The sequence below is a fragment of the Denticeps clupeoides genome, chromosome 17 (genome assembly GCF_900700375.1).
Source record: "Denticeps clupeoides chromosome 17, fDenClu1.1, whole genome shotgun sequence".
Classification (NCBI taxonomy): domain Eukaryota; kingdom Metazoa; phylum Chordata; class Actinopteri; order Clupeiformes; family Denticipitidae; genus Denticeps; species Denticeps clupeoides.
Window position 1 is genome coordinate 1297698 of NC_041723.1, and position 22532 is coordinate 1320229.

At 48.1% G+C, this 22532-nt stretch overlaps 1 protein-coding gene across 9 annotated transcripts in view; it reads right to left on the minus strand.

Moving 5' to 3' along the window:
• frmd4a (FERM domain containing 4A) overlaps positions 1 to 22532 on the minus strand; it is an 83772-nt gene that overhangs the window by 30900 nt on the left and 30340 nt on the right. Inside the window, exon 1 of one of the 9 annotated variants that reach the window (XM_028958010.1) lies at positions 20504 to 20651. The exons of 2 other annotated variants lie outside the window; for them this stretch is intronic. In XM_028958010.1, coding sequence (XP_028813843.1) covers positions 20504 to 20569 — 66 coding nt within the window. In that variant the 5' untranslated portion in view covers positions 20570 to 20651. Of the gene's footprint in view, positions 1 to 138; positions 358 to 8033; positions 8272 to 15528; positions 15946 to 20503; positions 20652 to 22532 lie in introns of those variants that run through there. 6 more of the 9 variants (XM_028958009.1, XM_028958015.1, XM_028958007.1 and 3 more) reach the window with 6 other exon arrangements.

A 22532-nucleotide genomic window follows, 5' to 3' on the forward strand; every position in this document is an offset into this window, starting at 1 on the left:
TAAAAAGAGAGAGGGAGAGAGGGAGAGAGAGAGGAGAGAGAGAGAGAGAGAGAGAGGGAGAGAGAGAGGGAGAGAGAGAGAGACGGAATCCGCGCACGTCTGCGGGTTTGGATGCGCGTCTGGACGTGATCTTCCTACCTTGTGCTCTTCACGCTTCCTCCGACATGAATCCTCAGCAGCTCGGTACGAATAAAAAGCCCGAATCGCTCAGATTTGCATCGTAAAATCCCGAGTCGGAACCCCGCGGCCCGCGGTGCCGCCCGTCGGCGCTGCTGCAGCCTCCTCCATTGTTCAGCGGCCGCCGGCGCGATCAGCCGGAGCCCGAATCAGAGCTGCAGCCGCCGCCTCCTCCTCCTCCCCACCGCGCAGAGACCAGACACACCATCCCTCCTCAGAGCGCAGGGACAAGGGCCTCCCACACACACACACACACACACTCACACACACGCACACACACTCACACAATCACATGCACACACTCACAGAATCACACACAATCACACGCACACACAAACACACTCACACACAATCACACGCACACCTAAACTCACTCACACACACTCACACAATCATATGCACTCACACACACTCACTCACATGCACACACGCACACAATCACACGCACACACAAACACGCATACACACACACAATCACGCACACAATCGCACACACACACACTCACACACACAATCACACGCACACCTAAACTCACACACTCATACAATCATATGCACTCACACACACTCACTCACTCACATGCACACACTCACACAATCACACGCACACACAAACACACAAACACACACATGCACACACTCACAATCACTCACATGCACACACACACTCACACATGCACACACTCTCACACACACACATGCAAACACTCACTCACATGTACACACTCACACATGCACACACACTCACTCACTCACATGCACACACTCACACAATCACACGCACACACATGCACACACTCACTTGCACACACTCACACACTCACTCACACACACAATGACACACACACTCACTCACATGCACACACACACACCCACACTCACTCACAGGCACACACACTCACTCACTCACTCACACATGCACACAAACACACATATGCACACACACTTTCACCTGCACACACACACTCACACACGCAGAAACACACACAACCACTCACTATCACACACTTGACAGACCCCCCCCTCCCTCCTCCTGGCCGTGCACCTCCACACCTGGAAGTGGGCCGAGAAACCCCAGCATCGCCAGTACGATCACCAGATCCTGTAATGACCCGTTTACCGCTACTGATAATCATATGAATTAAAAATGGCCGCCGAGTATCCAGGTGAGTGGAGTGGATGGGGTACGGAGCGGGGTAGAGGGTCGAATTGATCGATGCTGTACCGATGATGATGAGAGTGATGAATTTTGGAAACGTGTTCAGGTTCTGTGAAATTTCACGTCCCACTTCTCTGAGGGGTTGGGTCGAGTTGGGTTGGCCGCATGAAACCAGAGCCGACATCTGGATTTGGCCAAAAAAGCTCCTTCCTTCCGCCTCCCTCCCTCTCTGCCTCGATCTGTTTCTATTTCAGACCTCGATTCTCGGGCCGGTGCGGATGAAAGCGTTCAGAACCGGGAGGTGCAGGGACCTCGATTTGCACACACACTCCCGTCTGCTAGCGGGCCATGAACGTGGACGCTAGTTCAGATCAAAATGAAGAGATCCTCACGAGGTCACGAGATTTTAAATTCCAAACCGACAGATTTGTCCCCTGCCGAAGACAACGGAGTCCGTGGAACCGCAGAGCAGCAACACATGACCAGTCTTATATTTGTACCCACGAGCCTGTCTTTATCCCACCACACACACACACACACACACACACACACACACACACTCGCACACACACAGTACTCCAGTCAGAGGTACTCTAGCACATAATTTCTTACAGGACTTGGACACCAGAAGCTGGACGGTCCAATATAAACATTGGAGGACTCACATCTCAACTTCACAAGCACCCTGTTGTTCCAGACGGGACGGGGGACAGGGACAGAACGCTTGAACCAAACGTCCCTGTGATGCCGGGGGAATGGGTGGGAATGTCCAGGGGTGCACGCTGCTGATTGGATGAGGGGCAAAGCTCCAAAATAACCCTCAAACATAACGGTCCCACGCGGCTCCGCCTTCCCAGGGACAAATTTTTTAAAAAAGGCACCGCCAGAGGCAGACGGCAGAACAGAGTGATGTTATCAGAAACATATGTACTTTCACACACACACACACACACACACACACACACACACACACACACTCACACACTCACAGGATGAATTGAAATGAACAGAAACACTATTCTATGTTTCTGTAATGGAATTGAACTGTTATAAACCCGTTATAAACAGACAAAACAGCAGCAATGCATTCAAATACCGAAAAAAAAAGTGAGTAGTGCTCTCATGTCACGATTAATTGTCGAGCAACAGTTTAATCGCCTTATTTCTTGGCCCAAGCGCAATTTGATAACCGCGTGCATGAAACAAAATGAAGGTAAATGATACTACATTTCTGTGCTGTGTTTACGGTTAAAATGTGCAGGTTTTGAGAGTAAGCGATGATGGCCGGTCTCCAGTGTAGAAGATGTGAAGGCAGGGGAGGGGTTCTGGAGGGGGGACAATGTGGTTCCAGTTAGGGGACGCCGAGGTCGGTATATTTATGTCTGGCTGTTCGGGGCGGGGCTGGGGCAGGGCCTGTGGGGTGGGGGTCCCCGATATTCATCCTGAGATCTTCGGGGGTCATGGCTGCCCTGAGAGGTAGAGCCTGTGTGTGTGTGTGTGTGTGTGTGGGAGAGAGAGAGTATGTGACCTGTGTTGAATGTAAACAGGCATACACTTTAATTAATGCAAGATGGGTCTTCCCGACCCTATACGCCCCTGAAACACACACACACGCATACACACCCACGCACGCACACACACAAACACACATGTGATGTGTTGATTTATGCTTTTTAAAGTGGTGCATTATTAAGTGTTCATTATTGGCCAAGTTGCTAATGTGAGACTGAAGTTTATGAGGTGGGCGTGTTTACATTAAAAGTGCCGTGGATGCGGTGAATTCTGGGAAATGTTGGCATAGTGCTAGAGTGGCCATTCAACACGAGGCCATTTACATGCGCACACACCGAGGCTCCACCAGCGTGTAACGTGAGTTCACGTCCCAGGTACGTGTGTGCCGTGCACATTCTGCAAGGAGGGACACGGTAAAGTGTGTGTCTGTGTGTGTGTGTGTGTGTGTAGAATAGAAATGTGTTTCCAGTTACAGAAATGTCAGCCGCGTCCCGGCACAAATTCCCATGCATGTGGGGCGGAGCAGCCAGACAGACACGGAAACTCCGCCCATTTACACGCGCAGCATCACCAACAGACGCCGGCTCAGCGACGCCAGGGCTCGTCTGTGATTGGTCCACCACGACGCGTGTTGGGTTGTCTCTTCTCCGCGCGCTGAGTCATGCTAGCTGCAGTCAGCGACACACACACACACACACACACACACACACACACACACAACTGTGATGCTGACGCTGGAGTTTTGTAGGGCGGTGCTCCTGCTCACCGAGGGTGTGTGCCTGCATTTGTAATAAAGTGTGTGTGTGTGTGTGTGTGAGATACTGCTGATTCAGAATCCCTCAGGAGGGGGAGAGTGTAGAGCCACTCTAGATCATATTCCTCCACCCCTCAACCCGCGCACACAACTGGACCGCGGCCTTTAAATTCCTGCCGTGTTCTGATTGGCCGTGTCTCCTGACCCCCGTGACGCGCCCTCCCGAGACGCCCCGTTCTACAAACCACCTGCGCAGGACAGGATGAACGTCTGAAATCTGGTGGCAGCTGTCGGTGTAAGTGGGGCAACGAGACACACAGGGATCTGTGTGTGTGTGTGTGTGTGTGTGTGTTCATATACAACCTGCAATCTGACTTCATCTCTAAAACTGCACAATTCTGCTTTAATCGCATTTCATTCAAATGAATACACATGTACGGCTGTAACCACCTGAAAATTCCAGATCTTTCTGGAACAATCGGTTACGCCCGTCACGGTGAACGCTCGGTATAGCGCAGACGTGGGCGGGGCCACGACAGGGTGCAGAAAACGGATTTTTCAGCATTGATTCAGAACCGCACCCCCTTGCATTGTGATGCATCTTGACAAGTAACAACAATAAAAAAGTACAAAGACGTGGATGTGGCTTCAGAGGCGGTGGTCAGCTGAGCCTGGGACGCTGACCCTTCCGGTGTGCTGGAACACGTTCCTGGAATTTCCGGGGAGATGCCGGGCGGCGCTGGAGTTCGTTAATGGAGGAACGTTACGAGAACATCTGCTGAGAGTTGGGCCGAAACTGATCCTCTGGCCTCAGGTGCTTGGACGAACAACTGACCTCCCCAAGAACCACCATGCGTTGTGGGTGTTACATGATCACATGACCACTCTGTCCGCATGTGTGTGTGCGTGTGTGTGTGTGTGTGTGTGTGAAAGTCTGCAGGCTTGTTTCTCCTCTCACCTCTTTTCTCATCAAAAATTAAACAAGTATAAATCTGTCATACCTATCCTGCCAACACACACACACACACACTGTCCACTTCTCCAAGCACACACTTGTAATAGGAGACGTCTCCAGGTCCTCACTCACTCTTGGCCGAGACACCTGGGTCCTGTTCAGTTTCATTCTGCAATCTGATTGGCTTCCAGTATCAGTCTGACTGTGATATAAACATCCATCCATTCCATTAGACGAGGTCCATTCCAATTTCTCAAACACACACACACACACACACACACACACACACACACACACACATTCACAGATTCTCTCCCAGATCAGACAAATAACTCACATTCTTCATACGTGTGTGTGTGGTGTGTGTGTAAGAGTGACAGTAAGATGCTGAAGTTGCTCCCCTGGGGGAGGAGGTCCACGCATGACCCTTTGATGTTCTTCTACAGAACTCAAGTCCATTGTGCACCGGCTGCTTCCTGCCATGGACACCACTGCAGGGTCAGGGGTCATGCCTGCAACATAACACCCCCGCATCACACGCTACACGTTCTGCAGCACGTGGGGAACCAGAACAGAATGTGGCTCAGAAGACCAGGTACAGGTCAAGATACAGAGGACACGTTTCACCGTGTGCACCGTGTGCTGTGCTGCAGTGTTTCACAATGACAATCACTTCACTTTCACTTCTTTATGGAGATTACAGACCTCTGTACAGACCTCTGTATTTAACCGAGCAGAAATCTCAGTAATCTCCATAAAGAAGGGAAAGTGAAGTGATTGTCATTGTGAAACACTGCAGCACAGCACACGGTGCACACAGTGAAATGTGTCCTCTGTATTTAACCATCAAACTTGGTGAGCAGTGGGCACCATGACAGGCACCCAGGAAGCAGTGTGTGGGGACGGGACCTTCATCAAGGGGACCTCAGTGGCATAAAAAAAGCAGAGCGATTCAGGAGAGACAGATCGTCTGTTTTATATGAAGGCATGATTGCTTTACCTGCACTGACTAAGTGAAGATGGACCTACTGGGCACCTGTGTGTGTGTGTGTGTGTGTTGTGCGCTGGCTGTATAGTAATTTAGATAATAAATGGCTGTTGATGCATGTCTACTGCAAGCAACGTTTCATAATGCATCATGCATAATGCGTGCAAAGTATATTCTGCTCATGCATGTAATGCAACACGCCTTCATGTCGTCAAAAACAGTACGTGTTACTGCATGTGTGTGTCTGGTGAGAAAATAACAGAATAGAATTCTCTGGGTCAGTAGAGCACTTCAGCGCTGCAGTGAGGGACAGAGACCGGGATTCGGTGACCTCCGACCTGTCCAGACCTGGGCAGACCCGCCTAATCACCTGCTGCGGAACGTAAATCCCTTCAGATCCACTCCAGAGCCCCCAACCAGATTACACCCTAATCTCCAGTAATGCTGCATGTATACAGCGGTACACGCGTAGCCTATAGAGCCACGTTTCACATTGCCGTACCGTGGCTGCGTGCGTACGTGTCACTTCAGTTCGGGAGTCCGGCATGGCCTGTTCTCACATTACCAGTGAAATTAGAGTGCAGATCCAGTTAAAGAGATTAAATCCCAGAGTAACTGTGGGGAAGATGAAGGGGTGGGATTAATCACACACACACACACACACACACACACACACACACACACACACCGAGAAGCTGATAAACGCGTGTGAGCACCAGAAACTTTCCCAGTTTCCCAGACGGCTTATGTAAATACCCTAGTCCCAAAGGAGCACAGAATAAACGATCTGAACTTACCATTCTGCACACACACAGCCAATTACACTAAAATGCAAATTAGAGAAATGTGTTAAAATCTACAGTGCGCGCACACACACACACACACAAACTCAGGACCGTTATGGGAAAACAGATTCTTTCATAAATACAACTGCAGAGTTGGAGCAGTGTGTGTGCGTGTGTTCTGGAACATTCTTCTCAGCCGAGCTGTGATATCTCTGGCTGATCCAGGGTCAGATGGGAATTCTCATGGAATGACAGCAGCGTGAAAGCGGAGTCTAACGCCATCGGAATGTGATGGGAAACGGAATGGAATGGGAAAAAACTGTAACAGATGACGGGACTTGGACTGGAAAACGTCCGTTGCTCCCTCTCACGAGGTGTGACCGCTGCCATGGGCTTTCCTGAAGCTCCACACACGTCTAACCCACTAACACATCAAACACACCACTGACAAGCAGCTCTTCTGTGTGTGTGTGTGTCATCGTCTGATGTGCAACAGTCCTGGAACATCTGACTCCAGATCAGACTTCGGATGCCAAGAAGGTCCTTTGGCCCAGTTAGACTGACCTCAGACCAGACCATCTGATCTTCAGACGAGAAACTGGTGAAACCGGACCCTGGCTGTGTCTGTGTGTGTTCTTGTGTAGATGCAGGTGTGCAGGCCGCACAGAAACACACACACACACACATTTCCCTCTCCCTTGTATGCTGCTCAACCTGCAGTATGCCGTTCGAAAGTCAACAATGGCGCCACTTTCAGACTCTGTTAAAACCATTCAGGCCTCCGTCTCTCCCTCTCTGCCTGTCTGTCTCTCGGAGGAGGAGGACACGGGGAGTAATTAGAGCCGAACAGAGAGACTTTCTTTCTCAGGCCCGGCCTGTTCCTGTTCTCCCGGACTGAATAGAAGACCGCGGGACGGGACGGGAGGTGGGGGCTGGGGGTCTTCTCAGGAAATACCTGCTGGATCAAACAAGGCTGCCAGCACTGTGTGTGTGTGTGTGTGTGTGTGTGTGTGTGTGTGCTTTACAGCAGATGTAGATGAAGAAAGAATGTGTGGGAACTCCCTATTCTGTCTGCTATTAATTCCAGAGCTCAGTGTGTGATTATTTTTTAAAATATGTAACTTCCTCACACACACACACACACACACACACACACACACAGCTGCTTTAAATCCAGTCAAGGATGGAACAAATTCTGGTGACACACAATCCACGAGGTCTTTTTCATTTTTGTGTGCCTGTGTTTGCCATGGTGAACTTCCTCTGATTGTGTCTCCACTTGACCTCGGACAATAATCCCACAATTCCTCACTGCTACTGTGTATTTGTGGCCGTCGCCATGGCAGCTTTGCTCCCGGGCTGCTCCTGGTCAGGAGACGGATCCTCTCTCTGTGCGCCACCTTCTCTCGCCCGCTGTTCTCAGATCAGAAGCACCTCAGTTGCCACGAAAACGCGCGCTGTGCAGATTTGAATACGAACATCAAGTTTTGCTTCTTGCAGCGCCGCCTCTCTTCCTCCTCGGTTTCACTCCCACCCTTAGCAACCAGCATAACAACCAAGCCTCCCAACTGCCCCGAAATTTAGAGACATAATGATTCTCAGCAGAACTTTTTCAACACACACACACACACACACACACACACAGAGATTGCTCCCTCACTCATTAATAAACAGGCGTAGATGTTGCCAGGTTGAGCGTGTACCTGGTAGACGGTGGGGAACACACCCCAGGCGCCGGTGAGGAGGGGTGTGAGACGGCCGAGCGCGGACGAGGCGAGGTCCGACAACACGCCCTGTCTGACACGCACGGCCTCCTCCAGCGTCAGCAGCAGCGACTCCATCACACACACGCTCCGCACCACCAGCCCGGCGCGTACATCGCGCAGGAAGGATGGTCCGCAGTAACAAAAAAAACGTGCCTCCTGTTCTTATGGTCCTCTCTTCCCCTCCGTCCCTTCGCTCCTCGTCTCTCAGAATAGTCCCAGTTCAGACAAACACAAACTTTCCCACACAGAGAACTCCAGCTCACTCTCCCTCTCTCTCCTACTCAGTTTGCTTTAAAGTGCCAGGCCCACACTGGAAACCAGTCAACTGGACGAAGCGGTTACTGGTCCTGATGCTGAACCAGACATCATCTCAGTAGGACACCACCGGACAGTGCGGTTGTCCTCAGGCAGGACAAGAGGGGCAAAGAAACCAGGCACAACTTCATATGAATTCAGAATTCTAGATATTTATCATTTCACACTGCAGAAGTGCTTATTATTTTAAAATAACATTATTGAATGTCACTCTAAATGGTTCTATGTTACTTAAAAGAGAGCCTTCAGGACCCTGCAGCAGAACGTAAAAGCTATAAAAGTTCTGTTCAAAAGAATCCGGCAATGCATCCCATCATGCTCTTCACAAGCCACGCCCCCTTCATGAATGTAGGTATTTATTTTAGCTAAGGTCAAGATTAGAGGACGAGTGGCGAAAAGGGATATTTACACTCCCAGAAAGACAGCAAAAGCAATTCCGTAATCATATAATTTATATATGTGTGTGTGTGTGTGTGTGTGTGTGTGTGTGGGAAAGAGAAATACAGAGATAGAGAGAGAGAGATGCACGTGTGTGCCCCCTGCTGTCTGACACAATAATGTTCACTAACCCAGCCGTGCTGTCTGATTTCCCATGATGCACGGCGCTTCCCTCATCACTATGATGGTGGTGCCAGAACAGTTGACTGTTCTGCCTCTGAATACACACACACACACACACATACACACACACATACACACAAGATTTGAAAAATACAAATGAATTAACTATCAATCAAGTATTGCACATGTTGGGTTACTTATCTAGAGTGTGTTATTTATAGTGTGCGGGAGGGTTTATGTGAGAGTGTGTGTGTGTATTTCTGCTGGAAGCACAGTAGAACACCAAGACCGACACACAACCGCAGCTTCCACAGCTCAACAGAAAGGCAGCAGCAGGTCGATAGCCAATCACGGATCGGGAAACACACACAGATGATTAAATGCACTTTGTGCTTATTGATAGTGAACGGTGCTGAGTTTAAGGAGCAGGTTCTTCAGTTGATCCAATACCCAGAGCCTGATCCAGAGGCAACCAAGGGACCTCCACACCTCCAAAAACCATTACTGACCACCAATACCAAGAACCTGATCCAGAGGCAACCAAGGGACCTCCACACCTCCAAAAACCTTTACTGACCACCACCACCCAGAACCTGATCCAGAGGCAACCAAGGGACCTCCACACCTCCAAAAACCATTTCTGACCACCAATACCCAGAGCCTGATTCAGAGGCAACCAAGGGACCTCCACACCTCCAAAAACTGCTACTGACCCCCAATATCCAGAGCCTGATCCAGAGTCAACCAAGGGACCTCCACACCTCCAAAAACCATTACTGACCACCACCACCACCCAGAGTCTGATCCAGAGGCAACCAAGTGACCTCCACACCTCCAAAAACTGCTACTGACCACCAATATCCAGAGCCTGATCCAGAGGCAACCAAGAGACCTCCACACCTCCAAAAACCATTACTGACCACCAATACCCAGAGCCTGATTCAGAGGCAACCAAGGGACCTCCACACCTCCAAAAACAATTACTGACCACCAATACCCAGAGCCTGATTCAGAGGCAACCAAGGGACCTCCACATCTCCAAAAACTGCTACTGACCCCCAATATCCAGAGCCTGATCCAGAGTCAACCAAGGGACCTCCACACCTCCAAAAACCATTACTGACCACCACCACCACCCAGAGTCTGATCCAGAGGCAACCAAGTGACCTCCACACCTCCAAAAACTGCTACTGACCACCCATATCCAGAGCCTGATCCAGAGGCAACCAAGGGAACTCCAAACCTCCAAAAACCATTAATGACCACCACCACCCAGAACCTGATCCAGAGTCAACAAAGGGACCTCCACACCTCCAAAAAACATTACTGACCACCACCACCCAGAACCACACTGGTGACCAGTCATGTCCTGTGCAAGGGGGCATGGTCATCTTGGAAGAGACCACTCTCAATGAATATAAATGCATAGACTTTAGTAACAGTAACAGGACAGACATTTATTGTGTGTGTGTGTGTGAAAGTGAGACAAAGCTTATGTGTGTCCAAATATTTGTAAATGGTTGAACGTTCCCAGGAGCCTCTGTGTCTGTGGACAGTGCTGGAAAATCATGGGAAAGGTCTCTCCCCTCTGTTACTCTCTCACACACACACACACACACACCAAAGCCAATGGCCATTTTAGACCAAAAATCACTCCCTACCATCCAGTTATTATGAAAGCACATGTATGCCTTTAGTGTGTGTGTGTGTGTGTGTGTGTGTGTGTGTGTGTGTGTGTGTGTGTGTGTGACTTTCTCAGATGTGGTGGATACAGTCACTGCCAGGGCCTGAGAATTGAGGACAGCCTATTGAGTGTGAAGAGAAAGAGGAAGAAAAAAGAGAAACGTTCTCTCCCGCATCTACACTGTGCAGCAGCACTCTAGGAGATGCAGTGAAGGGAAATGGGTCACACACACACACACACACACACACACACACACACACAAACAAATGAGATACACACACTCCTACAGCTATGTAAAAACTGTGGTTGTGACAGGTAGACGTAAAGTGTGGACAACACACACACACACACACACACACACAAGAAACTGTCAAATGCACTGATAGTTTGATCAGGTCTCTGATTATATTACAACACACACACACACACACACACACACAGATGCACACACACATACAAACACACGCTTGCTTGCATACACTTAATGATCAGGTCAGTGGTCACAGAGAGGAGTGAAAGAGAAAGACAAAAAACATGCAGCCTGTCAGAACAAATCACAAACACCCACACACACACACACACACACACACACACACACACACACACACCGCACACACACATTTCAGTGAGAGAAATGATGAAACTTACATGCACAGTGAGAGAGAGAGAGAGAGAGAGGGAACAGTTTCAAAAAAGCCACCATGGGATATACTGGAGTGTGTGTGTATGTGTGTGTTCTCTCATGGTGCTGGGGCTTTGAAGTTCTGGTGGAACTATTCCCTCCTCTGCTGCTACAGTGACCTACTTCAGCAGAGAGGAGGCAATCATCATCATCACCACCACCACCATCACCACCACCACCATCATCATCATCATCATCATCATCATCATCATCATCATCATCATCATCATCATCATCATGTGCTCCAATTTCCTTACAAGCCATAAATATTTATGAAGATTATGATATAAATGCTTCAAACCCACGATGGAGGTGGAGGAAACATCCTTACTCGCCCACATACACACAGTGGTGCAGATATCCCATTATTTATATTTCTATGTTATTTTTTGCGAGAATTTTATATATATATAACTGTATCACACGGCATCAATATCTGGAAGAATTTCATCGTAATCCAGCGCTGACCAGAGGAGAATGGGTTCCTCCAGGTTCCTCTCAAGGTTTTCTTCCTGTTGCCTCTGGCTTGCTCACCTGGGACTTTGAGCTCTGGCCTATTTGTTAGTTGATTTGTGACAATGCACATTGTCAAAATCGGCATATAAATAATATTTAGTGATTGATATACAAATGTTAATTATTGATATACATATGCAGTGTTTATACATTAATACTTTTTACATATTTAAAGGATCTTTTTATTACATGTTACACATCTTGCTCAACATTTTTATTACATGTTACACAGCTCAACGTACAGTATAATTAAGCAAAAACCTCATCGACACAAAATGTGCAGTCGCGTTACACAGCGTTGCCAGATTGGGTGCTTTTAAATTTGATATTTCACAAAAATTGCTTGTCAAGCAAAGGTATTGATAAAACCAAATTCACATCATAGAAGCCTTTGTACTCAATAAGCCCTCATTAAAGTCCACCACATTTGGATACATACAGAAAAATAAGATAAGATCATTTGAAGCTGGAATGCCCCCCAACACACACACACACACACACACACATACACACACACACACACACTGAATTAAGTGTTCAGAGGGATAGATGATTCACTGGCATCTTGGTAAAAATACACACACACAATCGGAAATCTTCTACTGAGCACAAAAGCTTGTATGTTCATGAGGGAATAGTTTGAGAACATTTCCTCTTTTGGGGGGAAAAAGACATGCGACCTTTGACCCTTGCGAGCCTCTGATTCAGTGGGGCCTGTTGTGGGAACGGGTGAGGAGTTCTAATTCGGGATGATGGGCAGACATGAGGGGGTCCTGCAGGGAACAAACGGTCAGACGCTCCTGGTTACGTGTGCAACACGGTGGTCTCCATGACAACTGCATATGACACTTACATTCCAAACTCACATTCCATACTCTGTATGACAAAAACAACAGGGGCCTCGACCCTCACATGACACACATGACATCTAAACAGGACAGAATCTAACAGGCTCTGTGTGGGATGAAGGTTTGGTCATGTGACCCTCAAATGGACAAATTCTGTCACAGGTGATGACATCACTGCTGTCTTTTCATCTCCCAAACTCGCTTGCCACAGGCTAATGGGTCTGGTTACACCACAGGAAGGGTGTGTGTGTGTGTGTGGGTGTGTGTGTGTGTGTGTTAGCTGAGGATGTCATGGTGTTTTTACAAAGCCTGAACCTCACACAGGAGGGGATCTCTGCACAAAGCTGGATTCGGAGACAAGGGAGGGCTTTCAGATCAAATGCAGTGTGTGAGTTTGTTATAAGTAGAACTGCTGGAGCCACCACACACACACACACACACACTTGGACACACACACAGAAGGGGGTGTGAGGATCACACAGTAATTGGAAGTGACAGGATGTTGGAGTGTAATGGGGCTGAATTAACTTTCCTGTGTGAGAGCTGAGACGGGCCATCGCTACGGTAACACACACACACATACACACACACACACACACTCACACACACACCTCACCGGACGCTCTGAACACAACAGAGTTTAATTGAAATGCCTGATGTGTCCAGTCCCAATAACACACACACACACACACACACACACACACACACAGTGAGACAATGAGTTTCCACGGAGAGGGGCAGTGACCCACTAACCATGGAGGAGGAGGGAAACTTTCTGGAACCTTCCTGTTTATTTACGAATCCGGCCTGCTGTTGTTTTTGTCGGATAGATGGATTAACCGTAACATCATATAATATGATACCACATCACCAGTGTGGGTGGTAATCCCCTTCACACACACACACACACACACACACACACACACACACACACACAAATATTGAATAATAACAATATATATCCCCATATTGACATATTGGACCAATCTGAAAATGAGAGAGGGCCTGAGAGAGAAATCAGCTGATTAATAAAAGTCACGTGACTGCGAGCCTACACCAGTCCACCCCATCAGAGGTGAAAGGTCAGGAGCGACGAAGAGCCGGACACTGAGAAGAACACGGTTCAGCACATGATTGGACTGTTGCACAATGCACAGCCCCATATGACCGAGGAGACGGAGGGTATGCCTAATGAATGGGCCACCAATGTAGCTACAAGTTGTATGAATATGATCATAATTCAAACTAATAATTCATAATTCATAATTAAATAGTATACATATAATTTCAGAAGATTTGTGGGAGTTTTGGCAACATTTCTTTGGATGTATTTTTTGCAGAAAAAAACCCCCACACAAATCTGTCAACGCCACTTACAGGCTACATCTGGACGTGTGACATGTTGAGGGGGGTAAGCAAAAAACAAGGCAAAAGCGTCACATCACATGTCTGTATTTAAAATACGTCCAACCTGCACATTGCTATCGACAATAACGGGAAAAAACAAAACCCCTCCTCTCTCGGCATGCCCCGCTCATCTATCAAACCTCTTTCCTCCATCGGTGTGTGAGTGTGTGTGTGTGTGTGTGTGTGTGTGTGTGGTTTTTCTCCGCTATCAGAACCTAACAGAGGCCTGACTTCAGTGTAAGAGGATTAACCCGCTGCTTGCTGGAGAATCTCTAACGTTAAAGCCAGCGTGCACCAATCAGCCGACAGCAGGCCGGTCCTGGTTCCGTGCTCCCGCGACGGAACGATTTACATTCAAGATCAGTGTGTGTTCTGCAACTGACTTGATTTTATTTTATTTATTTATTTAGGCTCATTCTGTTGACCTGTGTATTGGATTAAAGCAAAAAAGGGTCGGAGGCAACAATTTTAGACCACGCTATTGAGATTTGAGGAACCATATAGGACCAGTGGTTTAGAACCGGTTCTAGAACCCCGTATGGACCTGACAGACACACAACGGCTCAAAAGCAAAACGTGCGGGAGCCAAGAACCGGGCTACAAAGAGAGCAGAGAGCAGAGAACAGAGAACTTCCAAGTCATTAACGCTCAGAATATAGGGCTGCTATCACATGCGACGCCTCCGGTCATTCACAACACACGCACACACACACACACACACACACACACACAGCACCCTGGGCAGTGATGGAGGAGAGACGTGCATGAGGAAATCCTCTGATTAATTATACATAAGCTTGTAATTAAACTCATCTGGGGGGGGGGGGTATGAGATGAGCGGTAGCGTTCGCACAAAGGAACACAACGAGAACGCGGGGCCGGCATGGTTCTAATATGATGTTTGCGCGTCTAGCTCGCGGAACTTGTGGTGATGGGGCCAGATGTTCGGATCTTTTCTAGGTGAAAGAGGAGCCGCGGTTGATTCTCAGTCAGACTTCCATCCCATGATGCACCTGGGCCGCAGGGATCCGTGGGCACGAGCCCTCCAGCACGCGACTGATGAACTCTAAATCACTGGCTATATCTTCAAATCAGACACACACACACACACACACACACACACACCTGCTCTGTACACAGCGACCACAGCCATGAAGATGCCACACACACTGTTTTGATCTCGTCACGCTGACCCTGTCCAGTCAAACCTTCCAGACGGGACGGATTTAGTGTGTGAGGGATGATGGGCTAATCTATGTGTGTGTGTGGGTGTGTGTGTGTTCACCAACAGTCCTTTATAACCTTCAGACAGCTACTACAGACCATCAAAGTTCTACACACCCACACAGATGAGCGGAGCCCACCACACACGCACCAACCCATTCTTCTCGAGTCCGGACAGATGTATGCAGCTCTTACCCTGTCCTCGCTGCTCCGCCTCAGCGTCCCCACCGGCAGTTTCAGCAGCGTCCGGCGGCTGCGACCCGGGGTCACCGCCGCTGCCTGAACCACCATCATCGGGGAGAGAGAGAGAGAGTGTGTGTGTGTGTGTGTGTGTGTGTTCTGTCCCGATCCTTTCTTCCTTTTCTCTAGTCTTTTGTGTTTTTCTCCCACTGCTCACGTCCCCAGTCGTGGGTCTCAGCACTCAAACGGGCTCATCACGTCTTCTTCTCTTATTAAATCCCCTCTCTTCCCTCCTCTCCTCCGTTCTTCTCTTCTCTTCCCTCCTCTCCTCTGTTCTTCTCTTCTCCTCTCGGCGTCTCTCCCCCTCTCAGAGCTGCTTTCCCCGTGACTCACTCAGCCCATTCCCAACACACACATGCTACTACAGCGCTGCCTGTGGAGGTGTGTGTGTGCGCGTCCGTGAGAGGAGGGGAGGAGTCAGATGTGGGCGAGAGAGAGAGAGAGAGAGAGAGGGAGAGAGGGAGAGACAGTCCTACGCTCGGGGCAGTGTGGAAATGTCACCCGGGCTTCTTCAGCGCCTGACTTAAACAAGGTCAGAGGGGGTGTGTGTGTCTCCATCTGAGCATAAACTGTCCACATGGATGTTTGCATATGTCTGTGTCTGTGTGTGTCTGTGTGTGTGTGTGTGTGTGTGTGTGTGTGTGAAAAAGGGTGTGACACACACAGCGGGGGTCACGTGTTCCGCCTCAGTAGAAATATCTGATGTTTTCCCATCTGCCGCCCAGATTAACTTTAAATCTGCGTCCAGCTTTCACCAGACCGACACCCCCATCCCGCCGCCACACCCGTTACACGCCGCTCGGGTGACGTAGACACCGACCTGCCCTTTCCTTTCCCTCGTTGGTGACGGACGATGTACGAATTCTTGGAATGGGCCTGTTTTGAGGCTACATGCATGTACGTGTGTGTGTGTGTGTGTGTGTGTGTTTGTCCTTTAGAGCACAATGATCCACACACTGTTGACACAGAAATCATTAGATTTGTGTTACCTGACTGGAATTACAACATAAGGCCATGCCGAAGTGACGCTGGAGATGCAGGAAGCAATGACACACACACACACACACACACACACACACACACACACACACTCACACACAACAAGCAGTGAACTTTATCCCTTATTTGACTACAGCCAGGTCCTGCAGTGGTTCCTGCTGTTGTGTGTGTTTAGTGCATAGAAATACACAGAGTGCACATATTCCTTATACTGTGTATAATTACAATGTGTGTGTGTGTGTGTGTGTGTGTTGGTGTGTGTGTGCGTGTGTGTGTGTGTGGGGGGGGTGAGCCTTCCCTGTCTCCCGATTTAATCCCCTCACTTCATATTTAATGCAGCGCGCTGGCCTAGATTAGTCATATCAAGACGAGGCTATTTTTACCCTGAGCTGCCTCTTCGCCGGGATGGCGATGACGCCGCAGCGCGGCTAAACTGCACACACACACACACACTACACAGCAGTTCACACAAATTAATACAAGAGCTTACCTACACACCACAGCCGAAAATGAAAATATTCAGTGTTCAATTCCAGGTACATTTTGCATTGCAGTTTGCACGTCCATTGTGTTTAAATGAAGAGAATACTTTTGGAATACATCTGTGAAATAAAAAGTGAAATCTGCTTCGCGCTTTCAATTGACAGTGAATAATAATAATACTAATATCATATTCATCCTGATATTTGATTATGTTTGTTGCATCTACGTACTTTGCTATTTTGCGACCGCTCTTGCATTTAATTAAAATAATATTCATGTTGATGCTGACATTACAAATGTAGGCTAATCGACAAATTCATGAACTGAAAGAAAAATGAACTAATAATGAAACGCTAATGATAATGCTTTTTAAAAAATATATTCTAAAAGTATATCCATAAAAACATTTATATACAATATATCCAGGATTCAGCAAACACAACTTTTTCAGAATGTTTTAGCCTTCCATCTCTCTCAAACACACACACACACACACTTACACACATATACAGGAACATAAACAGAACAGTGAACACAATGACCTCCAACTCCTCCCAGGAGGAAGCCTTGGGTTTCAGAAGGCCAGGAAGGAGCCGAGCTAACAAATGAGTGTGAGGGATAGAGAGAGAGAGAGAGAGAGAGAGAGACCCTGAAGCTAAATTCAAACATGTTCACCAATTCCATCAGACCACAATACACAAGCACCAGCAAATTAACCTGTCACACACCATGAAATTAATTTATTTCCTCTTACACACACACACACACACACACACAAAAGATAATCTCCCACTGGTCCACACCAGCGAAAACAAGCAAACACACACACACACACACACACACACACACACACATACACAAAGGAGTCTGAGCGAGAGGGTAATGGAGGGATTGGGGGCTGTTGGGGTTATTGTTCTCTGCATGAGGGCCCTACAGTAGCAGAATGGGGGAGTCCTCTGTCCATGTGATGGTACAGGCTGATGCAGAGGCTGCAGTAATAAAGTCTTAAAACAACAGAGTCTTTTACACCGGCCACCCACGGCCTTCTCCAACCTCTCTCTCTCTCCAATTACAGGGGTTCAGGGGTCGTCCACTGGACCTGGTGGTGGCATCATGCCCCAGGCCTACTCCAATCAGAACCATCCCCTTGGCTGTATGGGGTTATTGTGTAGGAATGTTTAGTAAAAGTACAAGAGGATTCAAATTGTTTCACACAATTCTCACACTCCCTCTGGCACTGTGAGCCTCTTTATCCAATCATCAGATCTCTGACGCCACAAGCGACCAGTGGACACGATGGAGCTATAGAGTTTGTAAAGTAGATACCAGTCACATGACTGGTCCTCTTCAACACGGTCATGCGCTGTGACAAACAAGGACCCTATTCCAGTTTACAATAATCACACAGAGTGTCAGCTGGAGCGGGGGACGGCCACCTCATCTCTCAACCAGCACGATGCCACCTCTGAACTGGTGGGTGGATGGAACCAGGAACTAACCTGAAACACGCCATGCTGGTGTGTAATTATTTGGGGCAGTGGTGACCTGGCGGTTAAGGAAGCGGACCCGTAATCGGAAGGTTGCCGGTTAGAATCCCGAGCCGCCAAGGTGCCACTGAGGTCCCCTTCATGAAGGTACCGTCCCCACACACTGCTCCCCGGGCGCCTCTCATGGGTCCCACTACTCACTAAGTGTGATGTGCTGTGCTTCACAATGGGGTTAATTTCACTTGACAATGACAAACTTTACTTTATTTATAACACACAAAAGCCAATGTTAAAGGGGAGGAGCCTATAGGCATGATTGACAGTTCCTCACTCTTGACTATTCCTGTCAAATGTGACACGCCCAGGTAAAGCGCAGATTCCATCGCCTCCCTTTCTCACCAGTTTTCATACAGTGGGTAAAATCGAGCTGGGAATATAGTAGGAAATACGATTTAATCATTATTAGTATTGGTGTAATAGAAGCAGTGTTCTAAAGTGCATGTAAAGAGGACGGGATGATGTGATCTAAAGCCATAAAGGCCCTGTTAACCCAGAGTCACGACTGAGCTGAGGGGCTTCATTGCTCCCTAATGGAACTAATCCACAGAAATCAATTTCATTTTTGATATATAACCTCTGACAAGGCCATCAGCGAAAGTGTGTAAGTGTGAGTGTGTGCGCGAGTGTCTCTGGAACGTCTCATTTTGTTGTAGGGGAAAAGGCCTTAAATAATTCACACAATAGAATGACTCTTTGATGGCCCTAAAGAGGCAAGTCACACAGGAAGTCCACAAAAAGAACACAGAGAGAGAGAGAGAGAATCCTCAGTCATGCTACATGACACACCCTTAAAAAGCACAAAATGGGTCTTTATGTAACGATCAATTCCCAACCATCTGGGTCAACAAAGACAGAACTGCCTATTCTATTACAGCTCAAACACACACGCACACACACACACACACACACACACACAGAAGACGAGTGTTGTCACTGCAACACTCCGCATCCATAGAAACTGTGTATCAGACACGTTCCGGGCATTGTGGGGACATTCAGGGTCCCTGTGGGCTCAGTCAAAAAAACTGATACCCGCACACCAGATTCCCAGTCTCACGGTGTGCGGTGATGAGGAAACGCTGATGTCCTCAGCCATGAAGTGCAAGGCGACCAAATTCGTATGAGCACGCGTGTATACCTTTGTGTGTGTGTTGCATTTACTGTTTTTCTCACGTTCTGTTTCTTGTCAGAGTCAGGAAAGGCAACATGGTGAGTCCATAGTAGCTCGGCAATGCAGGTCACATACACACACACACACACACACACACACACATTGCATCAAAAATATCCTTGAATATTCAAATATTTTACAGCTCATTATAGGAGCTGGCAGATGTTATTTTTTGAGGTAGGTTGATGCTGTTTGTGCGTGTTGTGTGTGTATATGTGTGTGTGTGTGTGTGTGTGTGTGTGTGGACAGAACATCCTCTCTGTTTGCCAGATGTTACTTCCCCCCAGAGTTCTAATCAAACCTGCAGTTTAATGATGGAAATCATTAAGGGTCTGATCAAAGCTAGCGTGAATGAATGCACACACATGCACACACACACACACATCAAATGAATAAAAGAGGGTTTGCAGCCATTTCTTTCTTTATTCATATGTTCTTTTCAGTTTTCTAAACCCCTGAGCCCAAAGAGACATGGCCACACCCCATTTTGGGAGGGGAAAACCGCAGGCATAAAATCTCCACTCTCCACAAAATCTCCACAATCTCACAAACAAACAGTTGGAGGGTGGATTTTGAGAATAGTGAAAATAACATTCATTCCACATACGGCACGATAAATCTTCGTTTTTAAATAGGGTCATGCTGGTTATTGTCTTTCCGCAGCCTTGCAGGAATCACAGCAATAGTCTCTCTTTTGCATGCATGCATGTGAGTGTGTGTGTGTACTCACAAACACGTCCATGAGCATGTGCTCCAGGGTTACCTCCAGGTCCTCCAGCCGAGCCGACAGCGTCATGGCTGTCTGCAAATTTTAACAGGAACTCCAGGCGAGAAACTCGCAGCGTCCTGGTGACGCGCATACAACGCTGACCAGGGGTCCCCTGAAAACCAAACCACTTTCGGAGAATTTCCGCTGGATCAATCCAGGACCTTCACGCATACACACACACACTCAGTCACAAACCTTCTGTAAAAATACACTCTACACATGCCCACTCATCTCTATTCTTCCTACTAGCCTTCAACCTTCTTTCTCTCAAACACACACACACACACTGGGAACTGTGAGACGGACAAAAATACGAGTGAGGAGGAGTGGACAACAGGCAGCTCTGCCCATGGCTGTTGACCGGGATATTTCTCATTACCGAGACAATGACCCCTGCCTCTCCGTCTGTGGGTGTGTGTGTGTGCACATCCACACTGGAGTGCTTTGTGCTGAGGGGGTGTCTGGAGCAGCGAAGACCCTCACAGGCCTGTCTGTGTCTAACGCCCGTCTCCATGGCGTGGAGCTGAGGATCAATGGGCCTTTGTGGGTTCATTAGGACCGGTGCTGGAATGTTGGACCACATTACGCAACACACAGGATGTGTGTGTGCGAGAATCTCGCTATCGTAACTCCGCCTTCAGATGGGTGTCTCTTTAATCAACAGATTCAAGGACACAGAAATTAAGGAGACTGTGTGTGTGTGTTTGTGGGTTGAAGATCTGAAGAAGATTTGTTCTGCTGAATGCATGGACCCAGGAATGTACATCTTCTGGGAATGGTGCTCCCATCTCGGAATGCACAAAGGAAGAGTCCAATGCTCAACCAGCTGACCCCCAGTGTGACGCCCACTCTCATGCAACCACCGACTTACCATGGGGTCTGAAGCTGGAACCATCCCACTGCTCCATCCGTCAGGCTCTTAACATTTTTATCATGACTGGATGTCCTGCAGTCACACATTATTTAGCCACAAATGCCATTGGTTGAACATACACTTCCTGTCTTGACTACAGAGAGAATAAATGACATGCTTGTTAAATAAGGTTTATGTGGATGTAAGGATATAAGGAAAGGTGTGTGTGTGTGTGTGTACCCAGATAGATTCTGCCCCGGGGTCACTGCATTGTCTCCATCTGACATTCTGCATCAGGTGACAGCAGTGTCAGGGATGAGGAGTGTGAATGTGTCAGTACAGTCAGCACAGAAATAACCTTTGACATTGAAGAAATGCTCGCCCCCAATGTCCAATAGGACTATTAATATGGACACATCTTCACTGTTTGTTATTTCAATCTTACCTTAAACATGAACATTTTGGAAGTTGGGTGAAATCCTTCCTAACAAACATTCCTGTCATCATGGTTTGCAGTCGCAGCGCTCTGATTGGCTGAGAGACCGCAGAGCTCTTGCTGTAAGCATCCTGTTCTTGGCAGCAATGGCTGCACCCTGACCTGGTCAGCGTCTGAACCCGAGCCTGCCGGAGTGACCGTGTCTGTCTGGGCTCCACCGACTTCCTTTCACAACAACAGCAGAGATTAACCCTTTAACCAGTTTACAACCACACACACACACACAGCCTTTACTGTAATCTACTGCGGCCCAAAGCCTCTTTGGATTCTGTGTGTGTGTGTGTGTGTGTGAGTGGACGTCCTAATGAACACTACACAGCTAATCTGGCTCCGTCTGCAGATCAACTTCGCTCAGGAGAACTCAGAACGGCTGATAAAGCGACTTGGGTGAGGCCACCACACCACGTTCTGCCAATACATGTCATGGTTGCAGGTGCCAGCGTGGACGTGGAGGATGCAGCCGCTCGACTTACAAAAACCCGATGGAACACACAACACACGTGTCGTCGTTGGACCTGGTGTGGTTCTCCCCGATTCTTGATTGTTTGCACCTGTTCCTGTTTGTATGTATTTGCCCTGTTTATATCACGTCTTCGTCGGGTTACGGAGTGTCCTGTCTGTTGTTTTCAGTTGTAAATAAA